Consider the following 25,502-nt stretch of genomic DNA (forward strand, 5'->3'; position numbering starts at 1 on the left):
GAATATATGAAGAGGTGTAGGAGAAAGGTAGCCATCCAGAATCAACCACAGCAAGAAGCCTGCAGCGCACCATATTTTTATTGGCCTCAGAAAAAATCAGCAAGGCCGATATCCCGAGTTCAGACCTCTCATTTTCACTACTGTGAGATGATAAATGCCTGTTGCTTAACTGACACTGACTGTGGTTCTTTGTCACAGCATCTCCAGCAAGCTATTGTGGTACCCAACTATCCCATCCGGATTGCAGCCATTGGTCTTGGCCAGGGCCTGTGCTTCCCTCCCCAGAGCTGTTGGCAGCAGCGAAAGAGATTAGGAAAAAAGATGAAGAGCCCGATGTATTGGAAGAAAGCGGCCGAAGGGATGTGGAAGGAAACACAGAGACACCAAACTTGATTACTCTCATGATTTATTAATATTCAGATTGAAAAAGGAGCCTCACAGCCTTAAGTTACGCTAATTGGCACATTTGCTTTATTTATTTATTTTTAAAACAAACCGGGTTTTTTGAATTTTTTTAACCTTTTTGTTCATTCCATCACATTGAAAATGAGGAAACAGAAATGGTTTTTGATTTCACTTAATATTTTGGACTCCTCAGAACGGAACATTGCACACACACACTTGGAACAGAGAGAAATAGAGAGGAAAGTGGACTCCCACGGGGCCACACGCACCAGATCAAAAAACCGGGGTACAGTGCAAGAATTTCCCAAGATGACTGCATCATCATTACCAAAAACTCGCCATAACAACACCAAGAAACAAATATTTAAGCCACACTGTTGGACTTGGGATCTTTCCTGCTTTTTTTTTCTTTTTAAATGTTTGCCACACAGAGAGAGAGGGTTCATAGGTAGGAGAGGACAGGCTCACACGCGTGAGCAGGACAGGAGAGGAAACTTCAGAGTGGAGAAGGGCAGGAGAGACAGGGTTCAGGTGGGGGCAACGTGGAAAGCCGTTTCTTAAAGTTCAGGCATGTTCTTGGTCAGCCTCGGGGTCTTCTTTACCCTCATCCTGTCGGGCACTTTCCTTAGGTTTGGCTTCATCTACAGCTTCTGAGGAGGAAAACAAGATGGGAGAGGAAGAAGGTTAGTATTTGGTCTCTGGAGTCTGTTCAATGGTACAAGGCATTGCTACTTTCCAAAGCATTGCATAAGGGATTACAGTGATGTGATGATTAATAACCTGTAATACAATTTCCTAGATCATGAGCCTTTATTCTAGGACGCTGCTCAGCAACACCTAAGAAAGTAAAGGGCAATTTGTCACTCCGTATATACTACATTCTTTAGTGTGTGCGTCCATGCCCACCCTGACCCGTGTGTGTGTGTGTGTGTGTGTGTGTGTGTGTGTGTGTGTGTGTGTGTGTTTTAGGTCAGAGGACAACTTGCAGAAAGGAGTCACCATGTGAGTACCTGGGATTGAGCACAGGTTGTCCATCTTGACCCTATCTCCATTGAGGCTCTGCATTAACCTTGTTTTCCTGTTGCTTAGTGTCGAAATAATTGTAGCAAATAATTCCTATGGTTCATTGAGCATCCATTCTGATTCACCTAACCATTTATTTTTGGTAATGTAAAATTTAGAAAGGAAAATATGTGAATTTTGACCACTCCCCCCCCCCCCCGTTAGAACAAAGGGAGGCCACTAATAACTGCGGTTTAATTAAGAGGAAGGCGATCTCCCTTGGGATGGTAGAGTGGGTCTTGTCATTTTTGCTCTCCTTTCCCCAACATAGTGAGCAGCAAATAACATCTGGAAACGTGGCACCTAGTTTATGACCATGAAGACACAATCTGTGTACTAAATATGGTGGGACAGAAAGAAAATTCATCATTGCATGGGGTATACCACACTTAAACACTTTTCCAACAGACTTCTCGTTGAGGGAGATAAATAACTGACCGCTTTAAAGCACTGAGGTGGTTTACAGGCTCTTGCAGCTAAGTACAGTACATTTCAAGGGAATACGCAGACCTGTGACACTGGTATTGTTTTGCTTTATGTCTTTATGAAGGTTGATTCCCCCAACTTAAAAACTTTCCCTTGAGAATTCAGCAAACAGCTTATATACCACAAGACATTTTACTAACATACCAGCCTGTCTAAACAAAATCCATTTTCCCTAAAATTACTTGGTATCAACTAATCAGATATCTTATGCCCCAAACCAACACCACCCCTAAGTTCAGTGATTTTTCAGATAGAACTTGTAGACTCAGCAAACATGGTTATAATTTATGATAGTGGAATGACACAAAACAACATAAGGAGAGGGGATAGGAACTGTGGGAGGCAAAAAAAAAAAAAAAAAGTGGGGGGAGAACAGACGAAAGGAGCCATGAATTTACTCCCTATGATGGTATGACATTCTTAGTCTTTGCAGCCATGAACTGTGAGAACACATGGAAGGTGGCATCTATTAGGGATGCCCACTCAATCCTACAAGACTAATATGCACTGGGGGCTGGTCACATGGGCACCTACTGTCTAGCATGAATGGCAGCCAGGATCCCAGAATGAAAGCAGATGTTCCACATAAAGGTTCAGGGGATCACTCGTATCAGATAGGCAAGTGTGAAAATTCTTGAAGGTCCTAGCTCGCCAATCATGAGTCAATTTATAAGCCAACTTAAGGACAAAAGCACCAGTCGTGATGTGCTAGCATTTGTGTTTTTATGTGCTTTCTGGTGTCAAAGGTACCTATGTTCTTTAAAACGTAGCTTTGATTATTGCTTTTCCTTCTCTTAATACTTGCTCTCTTCCAGTTTTTCTCAGACAGGAAAACTAGAGTCAGGTTAGTCTTACTAACCCTGCAGATTTGTATTTAATTAGAAGGCAATGTGTATGTTTTGAAAACACTAAAGCAAAAAAAAAAAAAGTATGCTTCCAGAAGATTAAACTAGCAATATTAAATAATAAAATAAATTGGAATTGGGAGGAGATGCAGAGATTAGGGAAATGGAGTTCATTTAGCAGGCCATTATAAGTTGTAAAAATGGATGTGTCTTTCAAGTCGCTCACACATAGACTGAGGTTCACTTAAAATGGAATACATTTCGGTAAGACCACCACTATCAAACATAACTTTGGAAATCCTTCTTCATGAATATATATATATTTTCCAAAATACACATGGTTTCTATAATCAAGCCTCATCTGGTCACTAATGTAAGTAGTCTGAGGAATAATGTTGCTACCTTATAATGGCTCATTCCTGCTCAAAGTTTTAAAGTCTTACAGATTTCGCAAGGGTCAATCATTCAGTGTGAGTTACCTGCAGCACAGCGGCTACTCAGAAAGGTCCTTTAAGGGTACAGATTTCTAACGGACAACTATAACTTTTGAGGAACGTTGACTCAATCCAAGTTTTTGGATCAAGTGAACACAATCTTGTCACCATAATATTACCTGTGCCAGTATTCCCTGAGGACTTCTGGTGTAATCTTTTCTAGAAGGTGGCTTCCTCACCTAAGTCACTGAGATTCTTATATAGCAATCTGGAATTCTATTAGAGGATTCATGTGGTGCCCAGCCCAGCTCAAACCTCTGGATATTAAAAGTACCCAAAAGGTGGTTTAATATCTTTATTGGCTCCAAGAAGCAGTTTTAGAGCCCTTTTAAAATTATAGAAGCAAGATTCAAATGACCCAGTAGCATATAGATGGATCAGATGTTAAAGCAGGAGAAGACTTCAAATCTATCCTATTGAAATAAAACTATGGTACATGTGATTAGAGGGAGCTATGAAACTCAAAAGAAAAGGGGGTTGTATGCTGGGCAAAATAAAAAAGATTTTTTTCTTGTACAATTATCAAAAGAGGAAATTCTAAGAAAACAAAGATTCTGATGACTTTGAAAAGCAGCTATACTTCTGGCCTTTCTTGAGGTGGAATCAGGTTAAATTTTCTTCAGTTTGAACAGTTTCCCCTGTCATCCTTTGCTTAGGCCTAGGAGAAAGATGAGTACAAAGCTAATCATTGCTGAAAGTTCTTTATTAAGAAAGTTTTATGACCTATAATTTTTCCTTGATTCAAACTATATGTATATATTCATATATATATTTACATAATTGACATAATATACATCTGTAGTATGGCAAACACATCTAGTGTTGAGGAGACAGTGAAAACAATAATCAATATCCCACCATAGTTGAAATCTTTCATTACATTTATCTAACAGAAAGAAATATTTACAGCTACAGAGTGTGATCAGTCATGGGGACCTTTAACATAACAACTTTAATAATGCCTTGTCTAGATAAAAATACCTATTTTTGTCCCTACATTTTCTCTGTTTTGAATCCCTGGTGTCCAACACAGATGTAATACAGGGAAAGCTCTCAATAAGTTCTGTGTGAAACATCGATTAAGTATCTTGATTTCATAAATGAAGAAGTTGAAGTGCAGGAAGAGTTGTTCCCTAACTCATATGGTTTGCTGACAGCCAAGTCGGGACTAGAGCACGCCTCTTCTACTTGTTTAACATCAGCAGAACAAACCTGAGCATCAGAAGTCAGGAAAATACTTCATCTACCACTTGAGCACTAGAAAATTAGTAGCCAGAGTCTAGAAGCTTTGTGTTCCCTAAAAAACTAAGATTTTTTTTTGTTTTTTAAGGCTCTAAAATGTAAACACCAGAAAATAAAAATTGATGGGATTCATCCGAATCTTAGTTAGCTGAAACTTAATTCAGAGGAATACATAAAGTTAAAACTGTGTATATCTTAGTTTGCTTGAAATATAAGTGATTTTTCCTGTCTGAATATTGAGCAGAAAGGTTGGGTTTTTTTTGTTTGTTTGTTTATTTGTTAGAAATAAAGAGCTAACTATGTCATGAAAGTAAAATGTATAAAATCAGGGGGTCTGGTGAAGTTTTTCTAGGCCTCCAAGAAATTATGCAAAGAAAAATAACGATCGGAAGGAAGAAATACTACAAAGTACCAGTCTCTCATCTTATTCCAATCAGGGCGGATGGACTCCATGTGAAGTCAACTAAGAAGAACCCATAATATTGCTAAAGAAAACCCTACATAATAATGAGAGAAACTGTAGTCAGACATGAGTATTACCTACTTTAACAGGATCCACTTTTACAGACACTAAATGCATCCTGTGAAGGCTTTTAACATCAGACAGAAAAGAATTTGTTAGAATCTCTGTCATTTACAGTAGGTCCATTTGAACATACATGAAGGAAAGAGCTTCTCCGTGTTATGACTGTGCTTCACCCTCACTGATGCCAACCATAAACAAGTCTTACAGAGAGCGAATCACTTTGGCCCTTCAGTTGTAGATCTACAATTTTGCATTTTCTTCTGGAAGTAACTGTAAATTATGGCAGTACTGGCCCTTGGTTAAGGTGTGTTGCCTCAACCAACACTTCTAAGCTGCTGTTGATACTCAACAGTTTTAAGTAGACTTGTACTGTGTCATGTCTATCCTCACAGTTTCTTTAACCACCTTAGGTTACATTTAGAGCATCTGAAGCAAAAGATTAAATCATTTATATAAGTTGTACACATGGATGGTAAGGGGCAGCTCACTGCAGCCTGTCATAGAGCCCATTCAAGCCTTCTTGATATCACTTCCTCTGCTCTCACCTTACCTGAACCAGGACGGATTAACTCAATGGGAACTGTAACACAAATCCATAGATATTCAGTGCTGTAGTACTTGCAAAAATTGGCTCAAAATGGTGGGGAGAACCTCATGGGTGTTTGGTAATATGGAAGCTGGCCTTGGCACATTCTGGTGCTAATTATGTAATTTGCAAATGCTAGAGATGAGTTAATATGTAATCTTTGGGATTTTGAGGAAAAAAAAACTTTGATCGTGGTGGGAAGTGTGATAGTCATGAATGGCTGAGGCCAGCTGGTCACGCCAATTACCACAGTCCGATTTGCATAAATAACCACATTCCTCATCACCCTCCCTCTGTGACAGTTGTTACTTAAGAGGCTGAAGAAGTTAAAAGACTAAAGTTACATAATTAGTGCCAAGAGACATCCAACAAGGGAGAAAAGGTATCAGGGCTCAGAGCTGACAAATGAGTCTGACGTGGGATACTGATGTAAAGCAGAAGTCATGTAAGTTAAAGAGTAGAGCACAATTTTCCTTAGCAATTTTTGTCTCTGGATGCCACTTTTAATCGTATTAAGCATGAAAAATAATATTAATATTGATATTTTGGATAACATATTATAGGGAAAAAAATCACAGCACCTATGGTTTGGATGTTTGAATTGCCCCAAATTTGTATGTGTAAATCTTGATCCTAGGTGTTGCTATTAAGAGAATTAAGAAGAAGAGCCTTTAGCCCTGATTAGATCCTGAGGATGGACCATCCATGATTTGACAGAGGACTTTTTAAAAATTGACCACTGAACATTCACTATTGCCCTCTACCATGGGCAGACACAGTGAAGTCAGCTCTTTAAGGTATCAGGCCTTCACTTGACAAAGTAAGCTATTTGTAAGCCTGATTTTGGATTTACCATATGCCAAAACAGTGAGAAGTAAATCTGTCACTTAAATGCCATCCAGTTTACAGTATATTTTTTTATATCAACCAAGCTGGAATACTTTGACAATGTATACATTTATTTGGGGGTTGGGGGATACAGGGGTGTATCATGTGACTGGATGATATGTCTCCAAGTTGATTGTGATCATACCAAAATTAGTTCCCCAAATCTGGTCCTCTCATGAGGACTGGTGATGTGTTTTAGTGGCTTGCATTAAGAAGAAGAAAAACATATTCAGGTGTTCTTAAGTATGAGATTGAGAGAACTTTCAAATAAAACATGGCCATATTTTCCAGATTAAACAGTTATATTTACAGGAGAAGCTTAAGCTAGGAAGTTAAAAAACATTTGATTCTACTCTCTTCTTATGCCATAGTCTAAGTAATGTGAAGGCTACCCAGTTATAAAAAGGATATTGAGATAACTTAGATGATTTTAATATTTAACAAATAGCTGCAACTTGCCCCTCAGCATTTTAGAATTTACAAAACCTTGCTCTTTTCAACTCAAAGACCTCTTAGAAATCATGATGCTTTCAGGAAGCCTCTTAATTTTATCATTTATTTATGTGTTAACTTAAAAGAGTAAGTCAATACCATAGACAATAAAGTCATATATTATTTATGCTTCAAAGCTGAAAGACACTTGAAAATGAACAAAAATGTGGTCATCCATTCATTAATGCACCAAATGAAAGGGACTGAGCTGGGACTGAGCTATGTTCTGGTCTATGAGTTAGGAAGAGATTAGGAGTGATTACAGTGAAACTCAAATTGAGAATATCTATCTTCCGGGAATGTATATGTTAGCAGTTTGTAGAATGATACTTGCTCATTGCAGGAGGAGGGGAGAGAGAGGGGGGAGGAGGAGGAGAACAAGAACAAGAACAAGAAGTTAGTTAAGAGTTCACCATCATTTCTCTTGAGTCAAATTCCTTAAATTTGTCAAGTTGAATGTTCTTACAGAATCTCATACATTAAAAAAGGAAGAACTTCCAAGTTTCCCACACTTGTGACCCATGATACCATTCCCTCCCTATACCACTCTTTTCCCATTGCTCATTCGTTATTGAACCCAGAGCTGTGTACTTACTAGGCATGCTAGGCAAGTGCTCTGCCAATTAGCTACACCCCTAACTCTAGGGCTACCATTCTTTAAACCACTCAAAGTCACATGAAAAGAACAGTAAATATGTTAAATATCCCTGTATCCATTTGTACAGTGTAATGGTAGTCATAACCATAGACAAAACTACAAAAGAGGTTGGAGTGAACAATTTCACCATGGTCAGTCAAGATGTATGTCAACCTGACTCTCCTATCCTTGCTTGAAGAAGGTTCTTGCTTTTGATGGGTTTCATTCATTTCCTCGAAAGGGTGAGTAAGAATAACATGTCTGTGCCTTCCTTCTGTTGATGAGCAAACACCAGGAGCATATGCAGCAGCGGCTGCTTGCGTGCCCAGCCAGGCAGCCCGGTTGTAAGAAGGATGGCGGTGTTCCCAGCTGCCGTCGCCCACATGGAGCTCTAATGGCCCCGTTTCTTGGCTTTTCTCCAGGTCCCTCCACAGCCCTACATTACTGAAATTAGGTTGAGTGGATTTCCGAGTAAAACATTACCTCTTGGGACCTGCCCAGCTCTCCCCAGCCTTGTCAACATTGATTAACTAGAAGCTGCTATCATCCTGGGGCCATGCCCACAATTACTCTACCAATCACCATTGGGCTGGGTGCACTCCCCTTTTCCCTTTTAGTTTCATCTTTCTTGAATATTAAGCATCGTTACCTCCAAAGCTCAAAGGGAAGCAATGAGGAGTGTTTAGTAGTGTACTCGCGTATGGCCCTTTTGTGACTCAGACCATCTTTTCCTTGAGCTGCACACCAGATGTTAAATTGGAGCCTGGGCTGGCTTTTGGTTGTCCCTGGGATCCATATTTTCCTTTGTCATTCACTTTGTTTCATATTTTAAATTGTATTAAAATGCCGAGCGCGTACACATAATTTTTGATGTCAGGATAATGAACTAAATTACACTTCCACCCTTGTCCCTTGTTTTCTGAGCCTTTGAAAGAGAAAATAATCTGTTATGCACTTACATTTTTCAAAGAGTAACAAATAAGAATTTAATTAAGAAGAAATGTCAAAGGCAGCTGCCACAGGGTCTTAATGATACCCAAAATACACCATTACCAAGCTCTCGCCTGCCCTGTGAGTTTCAGGACTAAGCAACTCTCCCATTTACCCTGACTCTTCCACCAACTAGTCATTCAAGTTCAGGCAAATTAGATTTCCTTTCTTTGCTTCAGTTTCCCAATCTAGAGATAACGATATGGGCATTTGTGCCTGCCCCATCTCATTGCAGATTATGTGGAAGTTATGATATGTATTGTGAAATACTTTACAAACTATAAAGGGGACCATGTGAAGTCTGCTGAGTAGTTAACCAACTAGGAGTTTAATTTCTTTGGCTTTAGTCTAACTTGTGGAGTTTTTAAATAACATTCTCCTTCTAAGGCCAAACATCTTTTTTCCCCTCCTCTACTTTTCTAGATAAAATGAGAGCCTCCACACTACTTCTACATCTCTGGCTGAAAGAATATGTGTACTGTGAACAGCATTGTACAGAAAAGCAGACACCCAGAAAAGGAAGACTATTAACCAAGGGAATTCACTGCTCTAGAAGCTAAAAGGGAATACAGATTTTCAACTAGTAAAAAGAAAGCTGGTGTTTTTGTTTGAAAGGGAAAGTGATCCAAAGATTAAAGACAAAAGTCAAAGTGGGTCAACTTGCTCCAGAAACCTTTTTAAAAAAAATCTATTTATTTATTTTATGAATATGAGTGCTCTATCTGCATGTACATCTGCATGCCAGAAGAGGGCATCAGATCACATTATAGATGGTTGTGAGCCACCATGTGACTGCTGGGAACTGAACTCAGAATCTTTAGATGAACATCCAGTGCTCTTAAGTACCTTGCCACCTCGCCAACTCTCTGGAAACCTCTTAAACTATATGTATAGTCTACACAATCATCAAAAGGTAACGTCCCGCCTCCTCCCAGTGCTGACAAACAATTACAATCTTTCTCAATGCTACCCTTTTTCTTATTTGGGCATTCAGATGTACTCTACATCTGTGCACACTTACCTGTGTCTGTCAGAGGTATTCTGTACATTGTAACTGATGCTACCTGTGACTTGCAATTTATTCAATGTATACACAAAATACTCAAAGTTAAGTCATTTGAATATATGCTCACCAACTCTTAAGACCACATTCAACTGATATTTCCCACTTCTAAACTACTCTAGGGAGAATTAATCACTCTTTTCATAAGGAAATTCTAGTCCTAGAACTACACAGCATTAAATCCCACCCCCCATGACATTTTACTATGGCTTTTGGTAACTTACTTAACCTCCCATAGCTTCCTTTTCTTTATCTATAATTAGCAGTGATGTTGGCACCTCTCTCAGGAGGTTATTATAAGAACTAAATGTGTTGATCTGAAGTCCTTCACAACATACTTCATGTTTAAATCAACTACTGGTTTTGGAAGAGAAGGTTGTTTGCTATATGTCAAGTAATGCATTTAGAAGCTTGACACAAAACAATTCTCTCTCTCTCTCTCTTTCTCTCTCTCTCTCTATATATATATATTCCTTGTTTTTTATATTTTAATAAAGTAGTAATAATAAATTAACAGTAATGAAGAAAACTGAACATGAAATCATAAAATGAAGAAACAAAAACCTAACAAGAGTGTCGCTTCTTGGCTCACATGGATGCATAATAAAGGAGTTGACTTTTTCCTCTTCCCTGCTAGTAAGAGCTCATCCAACTTTAGAGGAACTTTCAAATATTTGAGCAAAAACTAAAGAAAAGTCCGTGTCCTGTAAGGCTCATACTTAAAGAATGACTGTCTATCCATCTGTCTGTCTGTCTGTCTATCTATCTATCTATCTATCTATCTATCTATCTATCTATCTATCTCTTTATCTATCATCATCATCGATGCTATTTATAAGATATATCATATATATCTTATATATTATGTATAATATATCATATACATAACATATAGAGAGATATATTATATCATATCTATAATATATCATATATTATATTTTATATATACTATATATCTTATTATATCTTATATTATATATACATATATGTGTGTATATATATATATATATGTATATGCATATTTATATGAGAGAGAAAAAGTTCTTTGAAAAACAAGAAAAAGCTTTGACATTGGGGCTGAAGTCCAGAAATGATTTTAAAGGCAAAGATGAAGCACTGGTCAAATTGGCAGGGCAGCATACAGAAAGTCAGAGGTTGGCAGGATAAGAGCGAAGGCTCGTGGGTGGACTATACAATATCTCTGCTGAATCCTCAGCTTACATACAAAGGAAATCTACTTCCTCCCGAAGCTTCACACTGGTTGATTTCAATGGCAATGGCCGATCTGGGGCTGCCTAGCTCTGTGTGTAGGAAACATGAGTGCATATTGAATGAGCATGAACTGAGCTGCTACTGATCCTGAGCTGGGTAGTGAAACTTACATCCAATGGACAAGTTACATGGGGAATGGTGATTTTTTTTTCTATTTTTTTTTTTTTTTTTTTTTTTTTTTTAGAATTTTCAGGTTATCATAGACAATGTTAAGGAAGAAAAAAATCTCCCTTTACTTAGCCACATTTATAGAATTCTATATTTTAATAATTCATTGTTGAAGTTTTAAAAAGAATTATACAGAGTGAGATTTCACAGATCTGTCATGAAAAACTATTTTTGATTTCCAGGAAGTCTCGTGGTTATGTGGGGAGGGGCCTGAGCTGAGGACCCCAGAGAGGACATCTCTGAGGCGGTCATACTTTTCACTCATGCACAACACTCCATCATCTCTTTACCTTCCACATAAGAAACCTCGCCAGAGTCTGAACACAGTCAGGCTAGGAAATAACTGCCTTCTCAAATGATGCCCCAGGCTTAAAAAAAAAAAAAAAAAAAAAAAAAAAAAAAAAAAAAAAAAGCATACTTCCATACTTCTAGAAACTTTTGTCAAACAAGACAGAAACTGACATTTCATTTTCTCCCCGCCTCAACCTGGAAAAGATTTTCTACACTTCTCCCTGACACATTTTGGAAGAAGTTACAATTAAGACAAACTAACAAACAAACACAGGTATGCACACACAGATGTGCACTGCCCATCACAGCAGATCGTATCCTCAAACCGTGAGACACAGTAAAAGCCTACTTTTTTCTCACAAGAACCAGAAAATGAAAACGCCAAAACAAACCAGGTTGACATTACGTATTTGGTATTATTTATTAGGGTTTAATACTTAGTAAGCTTAGGAGAATTTTAACAGGAGAAGCAAGCTTCTGGGCCATTTTTATCCATATATTCTCTTGGCTTTTTTTTTTTTACCAGAATTTTTTACTTATTGAACTATGTATAAGCTTTGTATGGCTCACTGAAGTGAGCCATCCCAAACCTTATCTAGAGATTTGTGTGTCTTTTTTTTTTTGCAGTTTCCTTTATCTTTTGAGATAATAACAGTAAGGGTGTCTAAAAATGTCCTAAGAAATCATACTATTAACTATGTACCTAATAAAATCTATAGGTCTGCATATAAATTTACATAAATAAGTTAATGAAAACTTCCCATCTGAGCTGACAATGCTTCCTCCAAGAGCCAAAGACCACCTAACAAAAGCCCCAGCAACAGGCATAAAACCCTGCTTCCACTTTATTTATTATTTATTTGTTCGTTCGTTCATTCATTCATTCATTCATTCACTTATACATCCCAATTGTAGTTTCCCCCCTTTTCCCTCACCTCCCCTTCCTCCATCTACTCCTCCTCCAGAGAAACCCCTTTTTGAATAGTTAAGACTCAGGGAACTGCTAAAACATCACAGGCTATTGGCCTAGCTTGACTCCTAGAGGTAGAAGATTAGTCCCTATTCCTGAAAACGTCATGCATTTCAAAGGTAGGGCCCAGAAGCCCTTGAGCTGGAACTGACCTCAAAGCCTCCTCCTGTGACTTGTGTCACACCAGACTTTGAAAAAATTAATGAGCTATCTTTTAGGTGATATTGATTTTTATTTAAGAGATCATACACTGATTCTCAATAATGTTTTCACATACATATTTTAACATCACCTACTACAAAGTTGATAGCTCCAACATTCATTTATAAAAGAATAAAACAAACAAAAACACCTCAGGCTTTGCTAGATCCTACAGTCTGATATCAGATTATATGATTTGGTTATCTGATTCCAGGGCTGACATTCAGAAATTAAAACTGGGCATGTCTCCAGTTTTAGGAGAGTGACACCAATCATGATACAGACGCCTGAAAGCCCGTCCTGTTGGTAAACACCCATTGTGTAAGTGAGATGTAAACCATGAGAGAGCTGCACAGTGGAGCACCCTCAGCTAGGCCCTTGCCATGATTCGCCGTGATATGTTTGGGTAGAACTTGAGCTTAGGCAGACACTTATTTATCCTTGTTGTGTAATTTTCCCTTATGGCTGTGTCTACACAGCACCCAGCAAACTAGCAACTTGGCAGTTGTCTTGCTAATTTTATCAATGCAAATGGCTTGAACTACATAATTCAGGACAAAAAATCCTAAGTCTGTATATATTATCACAGACTTGGCTTGTGATGATTCATAAAATTACAGTAAATTGTTCATGTAATCAGAGAAAGCTGGGGGAGCCTTTGGATGATCAAATCTCAGCTCCTCCCTCTCTGAGAGAACAATGGAAGATAGAGGCTCTGTGCTTTGCCTGAAGTCACAGTACAGAGCAGAACGCAGGGATCCTTCCAGGAGACCATAGCACTCTCCATCCTGGGGATGAGTGGACTTTAATGCCGATTTTATTTTATACCTCTCCCCTTAGTCCTAAATGCACTATATATCTCTATTGCTTCCATCTTTCTCTGCCTCCGTTCCTATTTTCTTTTGTGACCTACAAGACAATTCAATATAATCTTGCTTTAAGATCTATCAAAAGTAATCTTCCACTCTCTGGAGGCTCACAGACCCAGTACTGAGAATTACCGCTTTATAAAATTTCAGTGTTGTGCTCAGTTGGTAGGAGGCAAAGTGGAAATCCTACATAGAGAAGGAAAAAAATTCAGGACCTCTAAATGAGTTCATTAGGCTGAAAAGTAACTACGGATTATGATACATGTTATAAATTAAATAATGAGTTACTGAATGGTCAAAGTCTAGAAGTGGTTAAAATTATTACAAATGCTGTCATAGCTATGAATCAATAAGAGATAATTTTTATGTCCTGCAAAAGAGGAAATAAAAGTGAATACCATTCCTTTATCAACCACCCCCTCCAGATTCCAGTGCTAGCAGAACATTACAAAACCAACTGTGAAGGTTTAACCCAATTTTGAAGTTAATTTAAAAAACATTATTGTAACAAGCAAAACCCATAAAAGGCATTTGTATTATAAGCTTACACGTGGGTAAATAGATGCAATCCCCACCTCTGACTGGGACAATTCATTCTGTACTCATTGTGTGCTGTGGTTTCCTGGGGCTTGTCAAATTATGGTGCTGCCTTTGAGTAAAAGAATTGCGTTAGGAATCAATGGCTTTCACTGGAACACAACCAGAATTGTATTGGAAAAATAATATTAGTATTTGTAGTGATTTTTTTCTTTTTAGTCCCAATCTCCAATCTCTTATATGTAGTGACAGAATATTACAGCTTTGGCTACTTGGGGACATTAGGAGAATAATCAGCAAAAGAATAAAGATTCCTGGAGTCTGAATGTTATCTAGGGCAGAATCATTAGGTTCATTATTTAAAGTGCAATTTGAAAATTTATCCCTCAAGCTGAGCATGGTGGCTCACACCTATAATTCTGGAAGTAGGGAGGCTAATGAGGAGGACTTCCAGGAGTTGGTGATCGGCTTGGGCCACAGAGTGAGACCCTGCCAAAACAAGAAAGAAAACCACACCAAACCAAAGCAACCAAACCAAATCAAATCAAACAAACAAGGAAGAATGCCACCCTTCTCTGCTTCTCTATCCAATGTTTACTCTCCAATAAAGCCATTCTCATAGTGTATATAGAAGCAACCTATTATCCTTTTTCAAATACATCTTTTAAAATTATTTGAAATTGGTCAGGATATGTAGCAACAACACTGTAGTGTTAAAAGGAGCCTTGGTGACCCTGGTACACCTGGTGCAAGTATCCACAATGACACCTTCAGATACAGACAATCTCTACTTCCACAACTCTGAGTGTAAATTATCCCCAATATTCCTCAGAAATCTACCATCATTAAGCTTTATGTAGTCTGTCTGCTGGAAGAACATATAACAAATAAACTAGTAATCTCTTTTCTATCTAATGCTTTTTGTAAAACTCCAGGGGTAAACTCTTTTCTGGTGGTATGTATTAACCTATTTATTCCTTTCATTTCCAAGAAACAAATTTTATGTGAGGAAATAACATTAATTGTACATCTTTCCTTCACCCCTCCTTTATTTTTCTACCTGTGCCCTCCTTGAGTTCACCAAAACTAAACAAATCAGTTGCTTTCTAAACTCTAAACCTCAGTTACCCTCATTACCATGCTTCCATTGTTCTGGACCTTTGACTGTTTGAATTTTTCTTCGACTATTGACCTTTATCTGCGATCTGTGATGGAGAAACCAGCAATAGTTTCGAAACTCGCCCAACGTTTGGCTTCCTGAACACCTCTTATCCTTTTGTACTCCAGGAAGTGGCTTATCACAAAGATCCTCTTATATAATTTGTAGCTCTCACAATCAGGACTCTTGTATGGCTCCAGGATGCCACCCTGGTATACCTGTAACAATGGCAAACATTGACCTATTCCGCTTTGCCTAAACTACCGACAAGCCTGGACAGGACACTCGGAACCTCTAAATCAGCATCCCTTGTCTATATCGTGTTTAGCTGCGACTGGAACTGTCGGTCCCTTTGAAATGAGCTGGACACCTGAAAAAGAAATCCCGCTCAACTAAATGAAATTCCTTTTATTTCAAAGCAAGGCCAACTGTAGCTCACTTCAACAATAGCCAGTTTGTTTCTGCCTGTAACACACTTAAAGAAAACCAAGATACTATGATCCTGGTGGTGGGATTCCAACTGCTATAACTTACTAAAAATCATCACTTAGGCTACTGGTATCTTTTTGTATCTTTAATTATGACTTGGTTATGAGTTTATTTCTGCCCCTGTAGAGCCAGACTTCCCTTCCTTGATCCTTAACTTGCCTATCACCCAAGATTTAACTCTGCAAATCATATTTGCTCACTGTTTCAAAGATTTGCTTTTCTAATGACCTTAAAGTGAGCTGTGAAAAGAATTCTATCACATCTATTTAATTACATATTTTTTTATTGTGGATGTGTACAAACATACATGCCAATGTATGCAGGTAAAACTCAGAAGACTAGGTGCTGGAGTCAGGTCTCTTCTTTTTCCATGTCAGGTCATCAGGTTTGGTGACAAGTGCCTTTTCTTGCTGTGCCATCTCATTGACCTTATCTCCATATTCCAATCTTTAAACAATCTTGTAAGCATATTGATTTCTTTTATCACAAAACTTTATCTTTCTGTCACATTTGCCAAATTCCAGAATCTTTGGCCAAATATATTCCTATATCTTTAACTCCCATGCTGCCTTCAGTACCATATTTTAAAGTATACTGAACAGTCTTTATCATTACCTGGCTATTCTTTTTCTAAATATAATGAAACTGGACTTCTCATATCTTGGTGACCTATCTAAGTTCTCTTTCACTATATATACCCATATCTTCATTCTTCATTACCTGACACATCTCCCCAACTGAGGCCATAAACATGAGGTTAAAAAAATACAACTATACTGAAAAAGTTGATGCACAAGAATGTCAGATTTGAAAGGAATAGCTATCAGCCACACAGCTTCTGTTTGAGCGTGAAGCCAGGTAATGGGTGGAAGATGAACAAAATATCTGAAGTACATGGTTGTGGGGAGAGTCCAATAGCCAGTAAATAAGCAATGGAGTGTTCTGGAACACAGTAATTAGGATGAGGCCAGCTCAGATAGATCAGCCATAAATTATGGAAACCACTCAGTAAGCAATAGAGTTCCTCTCATCCTGTGCCTATGAAGAAATGTTATTTCCAGCTCTGTGATGGTAGATGGCAGTAAGACTGGACATGAATCTCAGATCAGCTGGGATTTCAGAAAGAGACAGATGAATGACGTTGTGAAGTAATACAAACTAACCAAAAGCCTAGTTAATGTAATGGTTTCCAAACTATTGATTGACACAAGTTGACTCACTATTGGGATAATTGTGATCAGAGATCTTTCAACTACCTTAACCTAAGAGGAAGAATATTCCAAAGCCAGGGACAGAACACAGCCTGAAAGACATATGCTAACTTCATTGATGAGAATTACATGGATACATGACAGTACATTCAGCTGATTGCAGAAGTTGTTGGAGACCACAGTGACATCTGAACTAATGAAATCACGTCTTAGTGTGCCTTTCTTCTCTCAACTGGCTAAAATTCTCACTTAAAGCTGATAGATGATTAAAAAAAGAGAAGTGACTGATGCTCTAATTATTTGAAACTTATTAATCTGAAACTTGGGACATAATTTGTCTCCAGAACAAAATGAAAATGTACTGAGAGAGAGAGAGAGAGAGAGAGAGAAGGGAGGGAAGGAGGGAGGGAGGGAGGAGGGAGAAGAAGGAGAGGGAGGAAAGAGGGAGGAAGGGAGGGAAGGAGGGAGAGATAGGTGAAGAAGTAAACATACACATTTCACAGTGTTCATATGAAGCCATAGAGCAGCCTCTGATGTCAGTTCTTACCTTCCACTTGGTTTGAGACTGGGTTCCTCATTATTTGCTACTACATACACCAGACTACCTGTCATGCAAGTTGCTAGAGCGTCTGTTATTCTGTATCTCATCTGTCACAGGAGCTCAGTTATTATGGACACACACTCTGTCCAACTTGATTTAGAAAATCTGACCTCAGGTCTTCAATTTCTTTTTACCCACAGAGCCATTTCTCCAGCCCTAATTTTGTTTTCTAAGTTAGGTGATTTTTTTTTTTTAAATAAGATTTTAGAAGGTCATCTCGAAATTCAGTGAAGTATAGTATATATTTTAAAACCTGTGGAATATAAAATACATTTTATATGAGAAAATACATTTCATTCAAGGGAACAAAGAAATTTGATGGAGCATCAACATTTTCTATCCAAAGACTGCCAGGAGTTTCAGGGTTTATTGACAGGTTGCAGCCATGAAAACATGCAGAGGCATCGCAGAAGAATCAGAAATGATTTAAATTTGTGTTTGGGGAGCTGGAGATGAATGCAAGGAAACAGAACACTGCTCAGCTTCGGAATCATGTCAAGGATGGGTAGTTTTATGACTGGACACCTCAATGAATATCATGTACAAAAACCCAATTGTTTATCCTACCAGGCTAAGGACATAGCTGTCTGTTTTGCAATTTGGACAATGTTTATACTTAGACTGTGTTCAGATGTGATCATAGTTGTCTTATAAAAAGTACCTTTGTCTAATTTTTGTGCTCTGTAAAATGTTTATATACACAGGAGAACTCTACAAAAAGATAAAAACCAGACTAGACCCCAGTTGTTAAGGACAGCTTTTCTCTTCCTCAAGAGAAATAAAGATTTCAACCTGACTTTTATAGATATGAGGTGTCACTTAAAGCCCTTTCTTGTATTTTCCTATAATACCAAAGACAGTAATTCCCCCGAGCCACATAGAAAGAGAAATTATATTGATTGCCTGGTGCCGGTGAAAAATTCTGCCTCACCCCAGAGTATCAGCTGTAGCCTTACCCTGAAAATGCTTTTATTGGCTTTTAAAGATGCTTACGACTCCCAGTGGACTAGTGGCACTGTTTTCTAATTTAAAATATTTTAATTAAATAAAATTCTTCGTGAGAAAAAAAAGAGCAAGCGCAATCAGAGTCTGTCAGCTCGGTTGTCCTCTTACTGAACTGACATGACAAGACAGTACGCTTGGGCTTCTCACCCGCTCTCTCTCTCTCTTCCCCCTCCTTCCTTTAATGGTCTGTCAAAAGGAAACCTCATCCAGTGTTGGCACTAATGCCTGTTGTAAATAAAGGGAAATGGGAAGAAAGAGGAGGGGGGAGTGAGGAGGGGGTGTGTTACAATCTAGATTTGCAGTTCAATTGCAAAGCTTCTCTCTGAGTGTCTAGACACCAGCTGCCTGGTTGCCATGGGAACCCACTAACTTTGGCTGATGGATTGAGTAGCAGTGATTCTCTGGAGATCTGGGTGGGAGCTTGGTGGTAGGGGAGGCAGGGAAAGGTTGGGATAGATGGAATAGATACAGGGTGTTACAATAACACGGGACACAATAAGAGAAAACAAAAATACTTTGTGAAAGGGTAGCACTAAGCCTGTTCCAGTTTCTCTCAAACACTTTACTCATGATGACAAGCTATAAATGTGCTGTACCCAGCAGGTGTCAGGACACAGGTTGCTGACACAAATAGCTGAGCTGGAATCATTACATTCCCATCAACCTCCTGCCAGTGCCAAAGTACTTTAGTGAGCCAATACTTAACACAGTCAACAGTCTCAATGGAGAATCGTCAACCCAATTCTTGGGAGTAGGAAATCCCCAAGAATGGCTGCTGCATGTCCAAGTACTCTGCAGTGACAGTTAATCACAATTCTACACACACACACACACACACACACACACACACACACTTGTATTTTTCCCACTTACCCATGTTGTATGTAAGGGTTGGGCAGCAGTTTGAGTAAGAGGTGGCTATGCTGAGAATTGACTAAGGAATGATAGGTTACCGGTTTAAGACAAAATCATTAACCACACAACTGTATTTTGTTCTCTGATTCACACTCAGTCTCCCACCATCAGAAATTCTTAATCCACAGATTCGGGAGCTTTACAGTCCCTTGCTGGCCCCCTGGTCCTTTCTGACACAGCTTCTTTATGGATTGGGATTTTCAGGTTGCACTGAAGTCTCACCCCTTGCCTCTGCCATCACCCACTCTGTTCCCAGTTCACACCCTGGCTATGTTCCTAATTGTCACTCTCTAAATGCAGCCATACATAAATGTGCCCCACAGTCCTTTCTTATCAAAGTTCACCCCAACTCATAGAGACTAGGCTTATTGTTGGTCTCAGCATTGCATCTCTTTACAGGCACCTTTCCTAAGCACCATCCAAATATAAAGGAAGACCCACTGAGTTTCCTGGTGTTTTCTAGGTCACAGGTGTTTTTTTTTTTTTTTTAATCAGGTTGTGCTAACAGATAACATGAAACTTAATCTTTAGTTTATGATCAACGCTTATGTTTTGAATCTGAAACATCCCTCATAGCAGTACATCTTGAATAGTTATTCCTCAGATGGTAGTAATACTTTAGGAAGCTGCAAAATCTTCAGGAGGCAAGACCTTGTTGGAAAAAGTAGGTCACTGTCAACAAGATTTTGACAGATATGGAGGGCTGGCCTATAGTACCTCTTCTGCTCCCTTTGTTTACTGGCCCACAGGATATGGACAGTCTAGGCCATATGCTCCAGTTGTCAAGAATGGAGCTGCCTTGCCATAACTTCTGAGCCATTATAAAGCTATCTGAACTGTGAACTCAAATCATTCTTAGAGTAACTAAGACATCACTCAAAGCCAAAAGAGTGTCCTGAATGCATATGTGTTTATGTGTGTGCACATGTGTATGTGCATGCTTACAAATTGCTATGTGCATGATCGCATGCTGCTTTAGTTTAATCTTTATATATGAATATATATACACACATATATATGCATATATATGTGTATATATGTGTATATGCATATATGCATATATGTGTATATATTCATATATATATTCCATAGGCTATACACCCTTTCAAGAAATATTTAAATTACATTGGGCTATAATCAGCATGTAAGAAAATTCAACATACTAAAACAGAACCACTGTTGGGTAAATGCTGAGTTAATCATAATTTATGGCATAGAAAATTTTAATCCACAGAAGCTTTATAAGACACAAAATCTTCCATGACTTTGATTTGCTGATTCAACATGAGAGAAAGATCGCTCGCGGCAATGCAAATGTGAGTTTTACCATCTATTTTCAGTCAGAGTAGAATCCCCAGTGGTTGAGATAAAAAAAAAAAAAATGCATTACTTACTTTTCTTGCTGCTGTGACCACACATCTGACAAGAAGCAAATTAGGGGAGAAATAATTTGTTCTGGCTTACAATCTGAAATGAGAGAGTCCACCACATTGAAGAAGACATGGGATAGAATTGTGTGGGGACATGGTCACCTTGTGTCCATAATCGAGAAGCAGAGAGTGAATAGGAAATGGAAATGAGCAATAAAATCTCATGCCCCATTGCCATGAATCAAGTCTAGAAAGGCTCCACCTCCTAAAGATTCCACAACCTTTCACCAGCTTGAGACCAACTGTTCAAGCACATGAGCTGTATAAGACATTTTACATTCAAACCCAAACATTTAGATTGGTGAAAATCGTTCTCTGACCTTTATATATCCATTGCCTTAGGAGGAAGAGGCAATGTGCCTGACCTATGGCTGCTCTTCCATGCAGAGTGAGACTGTGAAACAAGAGCAAGCACTTTGGTGCCATACCTGGATGATATGAATTATCAAAGAGTCTACAGAAGCAAAGGAAGTTGGGGGAACATCTATCCAGGTAAAGAGAAGTACCTTAGTGGTAAAAAGGGACTAAAGCTTCTAAAGAAAAGTGACCATGTCTCCCTTGCCTTTTAGAACTACTCTGGCTACTTTGTTTTCCTTTAAGTGATAACAACCAAAAGAAATGCCCGCCATATTGTCATGTAGATGACTTCTTTAGTCATAAAATGAAACAAATACCTGCTATTATCTTGCTCCATGTTCTACTTGCTAGGGATACAGCAATGTACAAAGCAGTACTAGAACAGAGAAGACCTTGTTGTCATGGACCTTATATTGCAAATAAACCATTGAGATCTATGACATATTATACAGCTTTAAGTGCAGTTCAACCCTATACTGGCTGTCTATGCCATTCCATGAACCCAGAAAGCATTGTGGACAAGGGAGGTAGAAAGAGTGTAAAAGGAGTGTCATGAAATGCTACCATACACACACTCATTACAGTCCTGAATAGATAGCACCAGTGAATACCTGAGCAAGATCGGGTGGTTCAGCTTCTATCATAGATAGAAGAAGTACCTATGAGTCCTTGTCTTTGGCAGCTATATCTTGCTCTACCACTCTTCTTAGGATAGAACTCTGCCTTCTCTGTACCATGAAGAAGCTCCCCCATCACATACTACCATTATTATAGTGTTTTGCCTAAGCCCCGCAGGGCCAAGGAGCTATGAATTGACACCCCTGAAGCCAGTCTTTTCTCTCTAGGAATGGTTTTATTAGATGTTTTGACTTCAGCTGTGCAACAGTAACTAACACAGTTGATCGTCAAAAACATACAGTGGATGGAAAGTAAGATATCAAAGAACCAAACTTTGAGGTGACACAAGATTTCGAAGTCAGAAGAAAGAAAATGATTGAATCTGGGGTTGAGGGATAAGGCTAAGTAAAGTACTATGTGCCCCGTGAGCTTTTGATAACTTTGGCACAAAGCAGAGACTTCTGGGAGGAGGAAACCTCAATTGAGGGAATAGCTGTGTCAGACTAACCTCTAGCCATATCTGTGCAGTATTTTCTTGAGTGTCACTTGATGGAAGAGGACCCAGCATGGCCAGTGCCACCCTTGGACAGACATAAGATATAAGGAAGGTATGAGAAAGGTACCCGGATGTGAGCCTGGGAGAAAACCATGTTCCTTTAGGGTCTCTGCTTTAGTTCCTGCCTCCAGGTCCTTGCCTGATTCTGGTCATTGCTTCTCTCAGTGATGAACCCAGTGATGAACCACAGTTTGTAAGATGAACTAAACCTTCTCATTCTCTAAGCAACTTTTGGTTATCTTATCACAGCAACAGAAAGGAAACTAAGACATAATGAAAGACCAGTGGTGAAAGAATCTCAAAGATTAGAAAGAGACCGTTAACCATCAAATGCTAGGCAAAGCTGAGAACTCTGAATTGACTATTGCATTTCCCACTATGGAAGACATTTGTGATTTTTAGACAAGGTTCTTTAAGTTGAAGCTGGGAAGATGGATATGGACATTGGGAATTTAAAGAGAGAGAAAGACATAAACAAGGAAATTTGTGTCTGAGTATAGGCAACCCTTGTGAGAAAGAAAGACTCAAGAGTCATAGGGCATAAGTATGAATCTGGAATCTGTCACTTCCTAAACGTGATACCTTAAGCACCTCATGTAACCTCCTTACACCTCAGCTTCCTCAGCCACAAACCCTTCCTCGTAGAATTGTTTAGTGTGTGAGACACAAAAATAGCTAAGTAATAAATGCACCAGTCACTTTATCCTGGAAAAGATAACTCTTATCAAATTATATTCCAAGTCCTGGAGTCCAAATTCACAAATATTATTATTTGAGTAATTATTGTGAAAATTCTGCCAATGCTGATCTGGTCGCATAGCACGTTGTGGCAGTTGCAGATTGAGCTGCTACAAGGGTGGGCCACGTTCCATCTTCTGCTTAATGTAATGTTCAGGTGTTTCAAAGCAGTCTCGTGATTCTGAATAGTTAATGACTCCCTCAAACTTCTTTAGTTTTCAAAGACCCCAAAAGATTTCTTTTCTGATCATGTTAAATTTCAGTGGTGGTTTATGTAAAGGACTATTCAAAATGTTAAGGCAGACACTTCTGTGCTACAAAGTCAGTTCATCTGGCGTTCTGTCAAACTGAAGTCTTTATCAACTAGCACTTCAGCGTTACAATAAAAATTGATATCTGTATAATGCTCCTGACATATTTTATGACTGCAATTACTCTGTTTCTAATGTTTCATGGGTTTTATTATATCTAAACTTCCCCCAATTGGAACTCCAATAATAACATAGATAGCAATTCTTAATCAAAGATTAGGATAACCATTTCCTTAATCACATTAGATTGCATAGCTCGGTTGGTTCTTTTTATTCCAATCTGACTTTATTTTATAGGAAAATAAAAGTATCAACATGAGGATTATATAGAGGAGAGAGACTGAGACTCTGATCCATCCACATACATGAAGTTCTGTCATTCACTCTGTATCTATGAAAAGGAATAAGAGCCTAAGCATAGAGTGACTATGGCTTAAGAAGATACTACATATATAGAATTTAACAATTACTCTAGAACAAAAGCATATATAATCTATATTTTTCATCAGTGTTATATTTGCTGGATCTTTTTTTAAAACTGGTTTTCTGAGGGTCTTTTTTTTTTTTTTTTTTTTTTTTTTTTTTTTTTTTTTTTTTGAGACAGGGGTTCTGGGTAGTCCTGGCTATCCTGGAACTCTCCCTGTAGACCAGGCTGGCTTTGAACTCAGAGTTCTCCCACCTCTACCTCTGGAGTGCCAGGATTAAAGGTATTCCCACCAAGTCCATTGCTCTTCCAATGACCTTATGTAAGGACATAATAAATGAGTGTCAGACCAAAGACTGACAAACTAGAAGCAATCAGATATGCGTTAGGTTGCTTTCACATTTTAATTAAGACTTGGGACAGCACTGAGAGTCACGATTGTTTTTTGTGAAGAATCTTCAATAAATTACAGGGGTTCAATAGACAAATGGAGTGTGTACTATATTCATGTAGATTTACTTCAGGAGGATGACGGTTGTGTGGAGCTGAAAGGGCAGTCTCAGCTGCCTGCCACATCAGTATAGCCCAGGGGGGCTTCAGAAGATGTACTCAAGTCTCCTGGGTGGCTGCATCCCCCAGAAGCGACAGGGGACAAATGGCTGCTGGCTTGCTACACAGCTCCACTTCACTCTGCTCCCACCCTCTTGCCAGGCCACCAGGCACGTGCCAACAATGAGCTGCCTGCCTCACTGGGATCCTCGGCTACATTAATAAGCCCTGGAAGGCTGATAATTGGAGATTTGCGGAGCCTGCGGTCTTTCAATGAGGCGGGTTGTTATGGAAACCGGAGGCAGAGCATCATGTACATATTATTGATCCTTCAAAATAAAAAACAAAATGGAGCATTAGAATGTACTGTCTCTCTTTCTTACCTCACTCAGCTCCTATCGTTTCCTTTTAGAAGTTTGTCACCAATTTGCACACGTGACAATTTATAGCACCTTTTTCTTTCTTTCTTAGCACCCGCCCCATCCCTTTCTTAATTACAGTGAATGATTTTTCACCTCTAGCAGGAAAAAAAAAAAAAAAAAAAAAAAAAAAAAAAAAAAAAAAAAAACTCAGCTGAGCAGGAAACCAAAGGAAGACCAAAGAGGACACTCTAAATCTAATTTAACACAATGGCATTAACTCGATTATTTGAGATAAAAAAAAAAAAATCAGTCGTGAATATCAATGCACTTTCCTCATCATTTAAATAATAATAATAATCGAACAGAATTTTAAAATGATTTCGGAGCTCCACCCTAGTTTATTCTGGTGGCAAGATGTTCACCACCCACGATGTAGCACACACAGTGTTGTGTTGAAAGGATCCCCCAGGACTGAAGCCAAAGAAAAAGCGGGACTATTTTTCTGAACTACTTTTAAAATTAGCTTTACATCCTTGCAAGAAAAAAAAATCCAATTACTTTTTTTTAGTTAATGAATACAGGCATAATGCCAACGTGTACCTGACTGGGAGGCTTGTGAACAGCATTCAATGAAATCCTGCCCTGAGACTTCAGTATCACCAACAGTCCCTGCATTGAAAAGGCCCGAGCACCATTGTTTCTTGGTGAACTTCCCATTTCTGCCCAGCAGAGGGCAACAGAGTAATACTGTTC

General features: G+C 38.7%; 1 protein-coding gene across 1 annotated transcript in view; it reads right to left on the bottom strand.

Moving 5' to 3' along the window:
* Nucleotides 1-389: 389 nt before the first annotated feature.
* Gap43 (growth associated protein 43) overlaps nt 390-25,502 on the bottom strand; it is a 90,207-nt gene continuing 65,094 nt past the window's right edge. Inside the window, exon 3 of the mRNA XM_034515362.2 lies at nt 390-1,055. Coding sequence (XP_034371253.1) covers nt 970-1,055 — 86 coding nt within the window. The 3' untranslated portion in view covers nt 390-969. The remainder of the gene's footprint in view (nt 1,056-25,502) is intronic.

This window comes from Arvicanthis niloticus, chromosome 12, assembly GCF_011762505.2.
Source record: "Arvicanthis niloticus isolate mArvNil1 chromosome 12, mArvNil1.pat.X, whole genome shotgun sequence".
In the NCBI taxonomy this organism is placed as follows: domain Eukaryota; kingdom Metazoa; phylum Chordata; class Mammalia; order Rodentia; family Muridae; genus Arvicanthis; species Arvicanthis niloticus.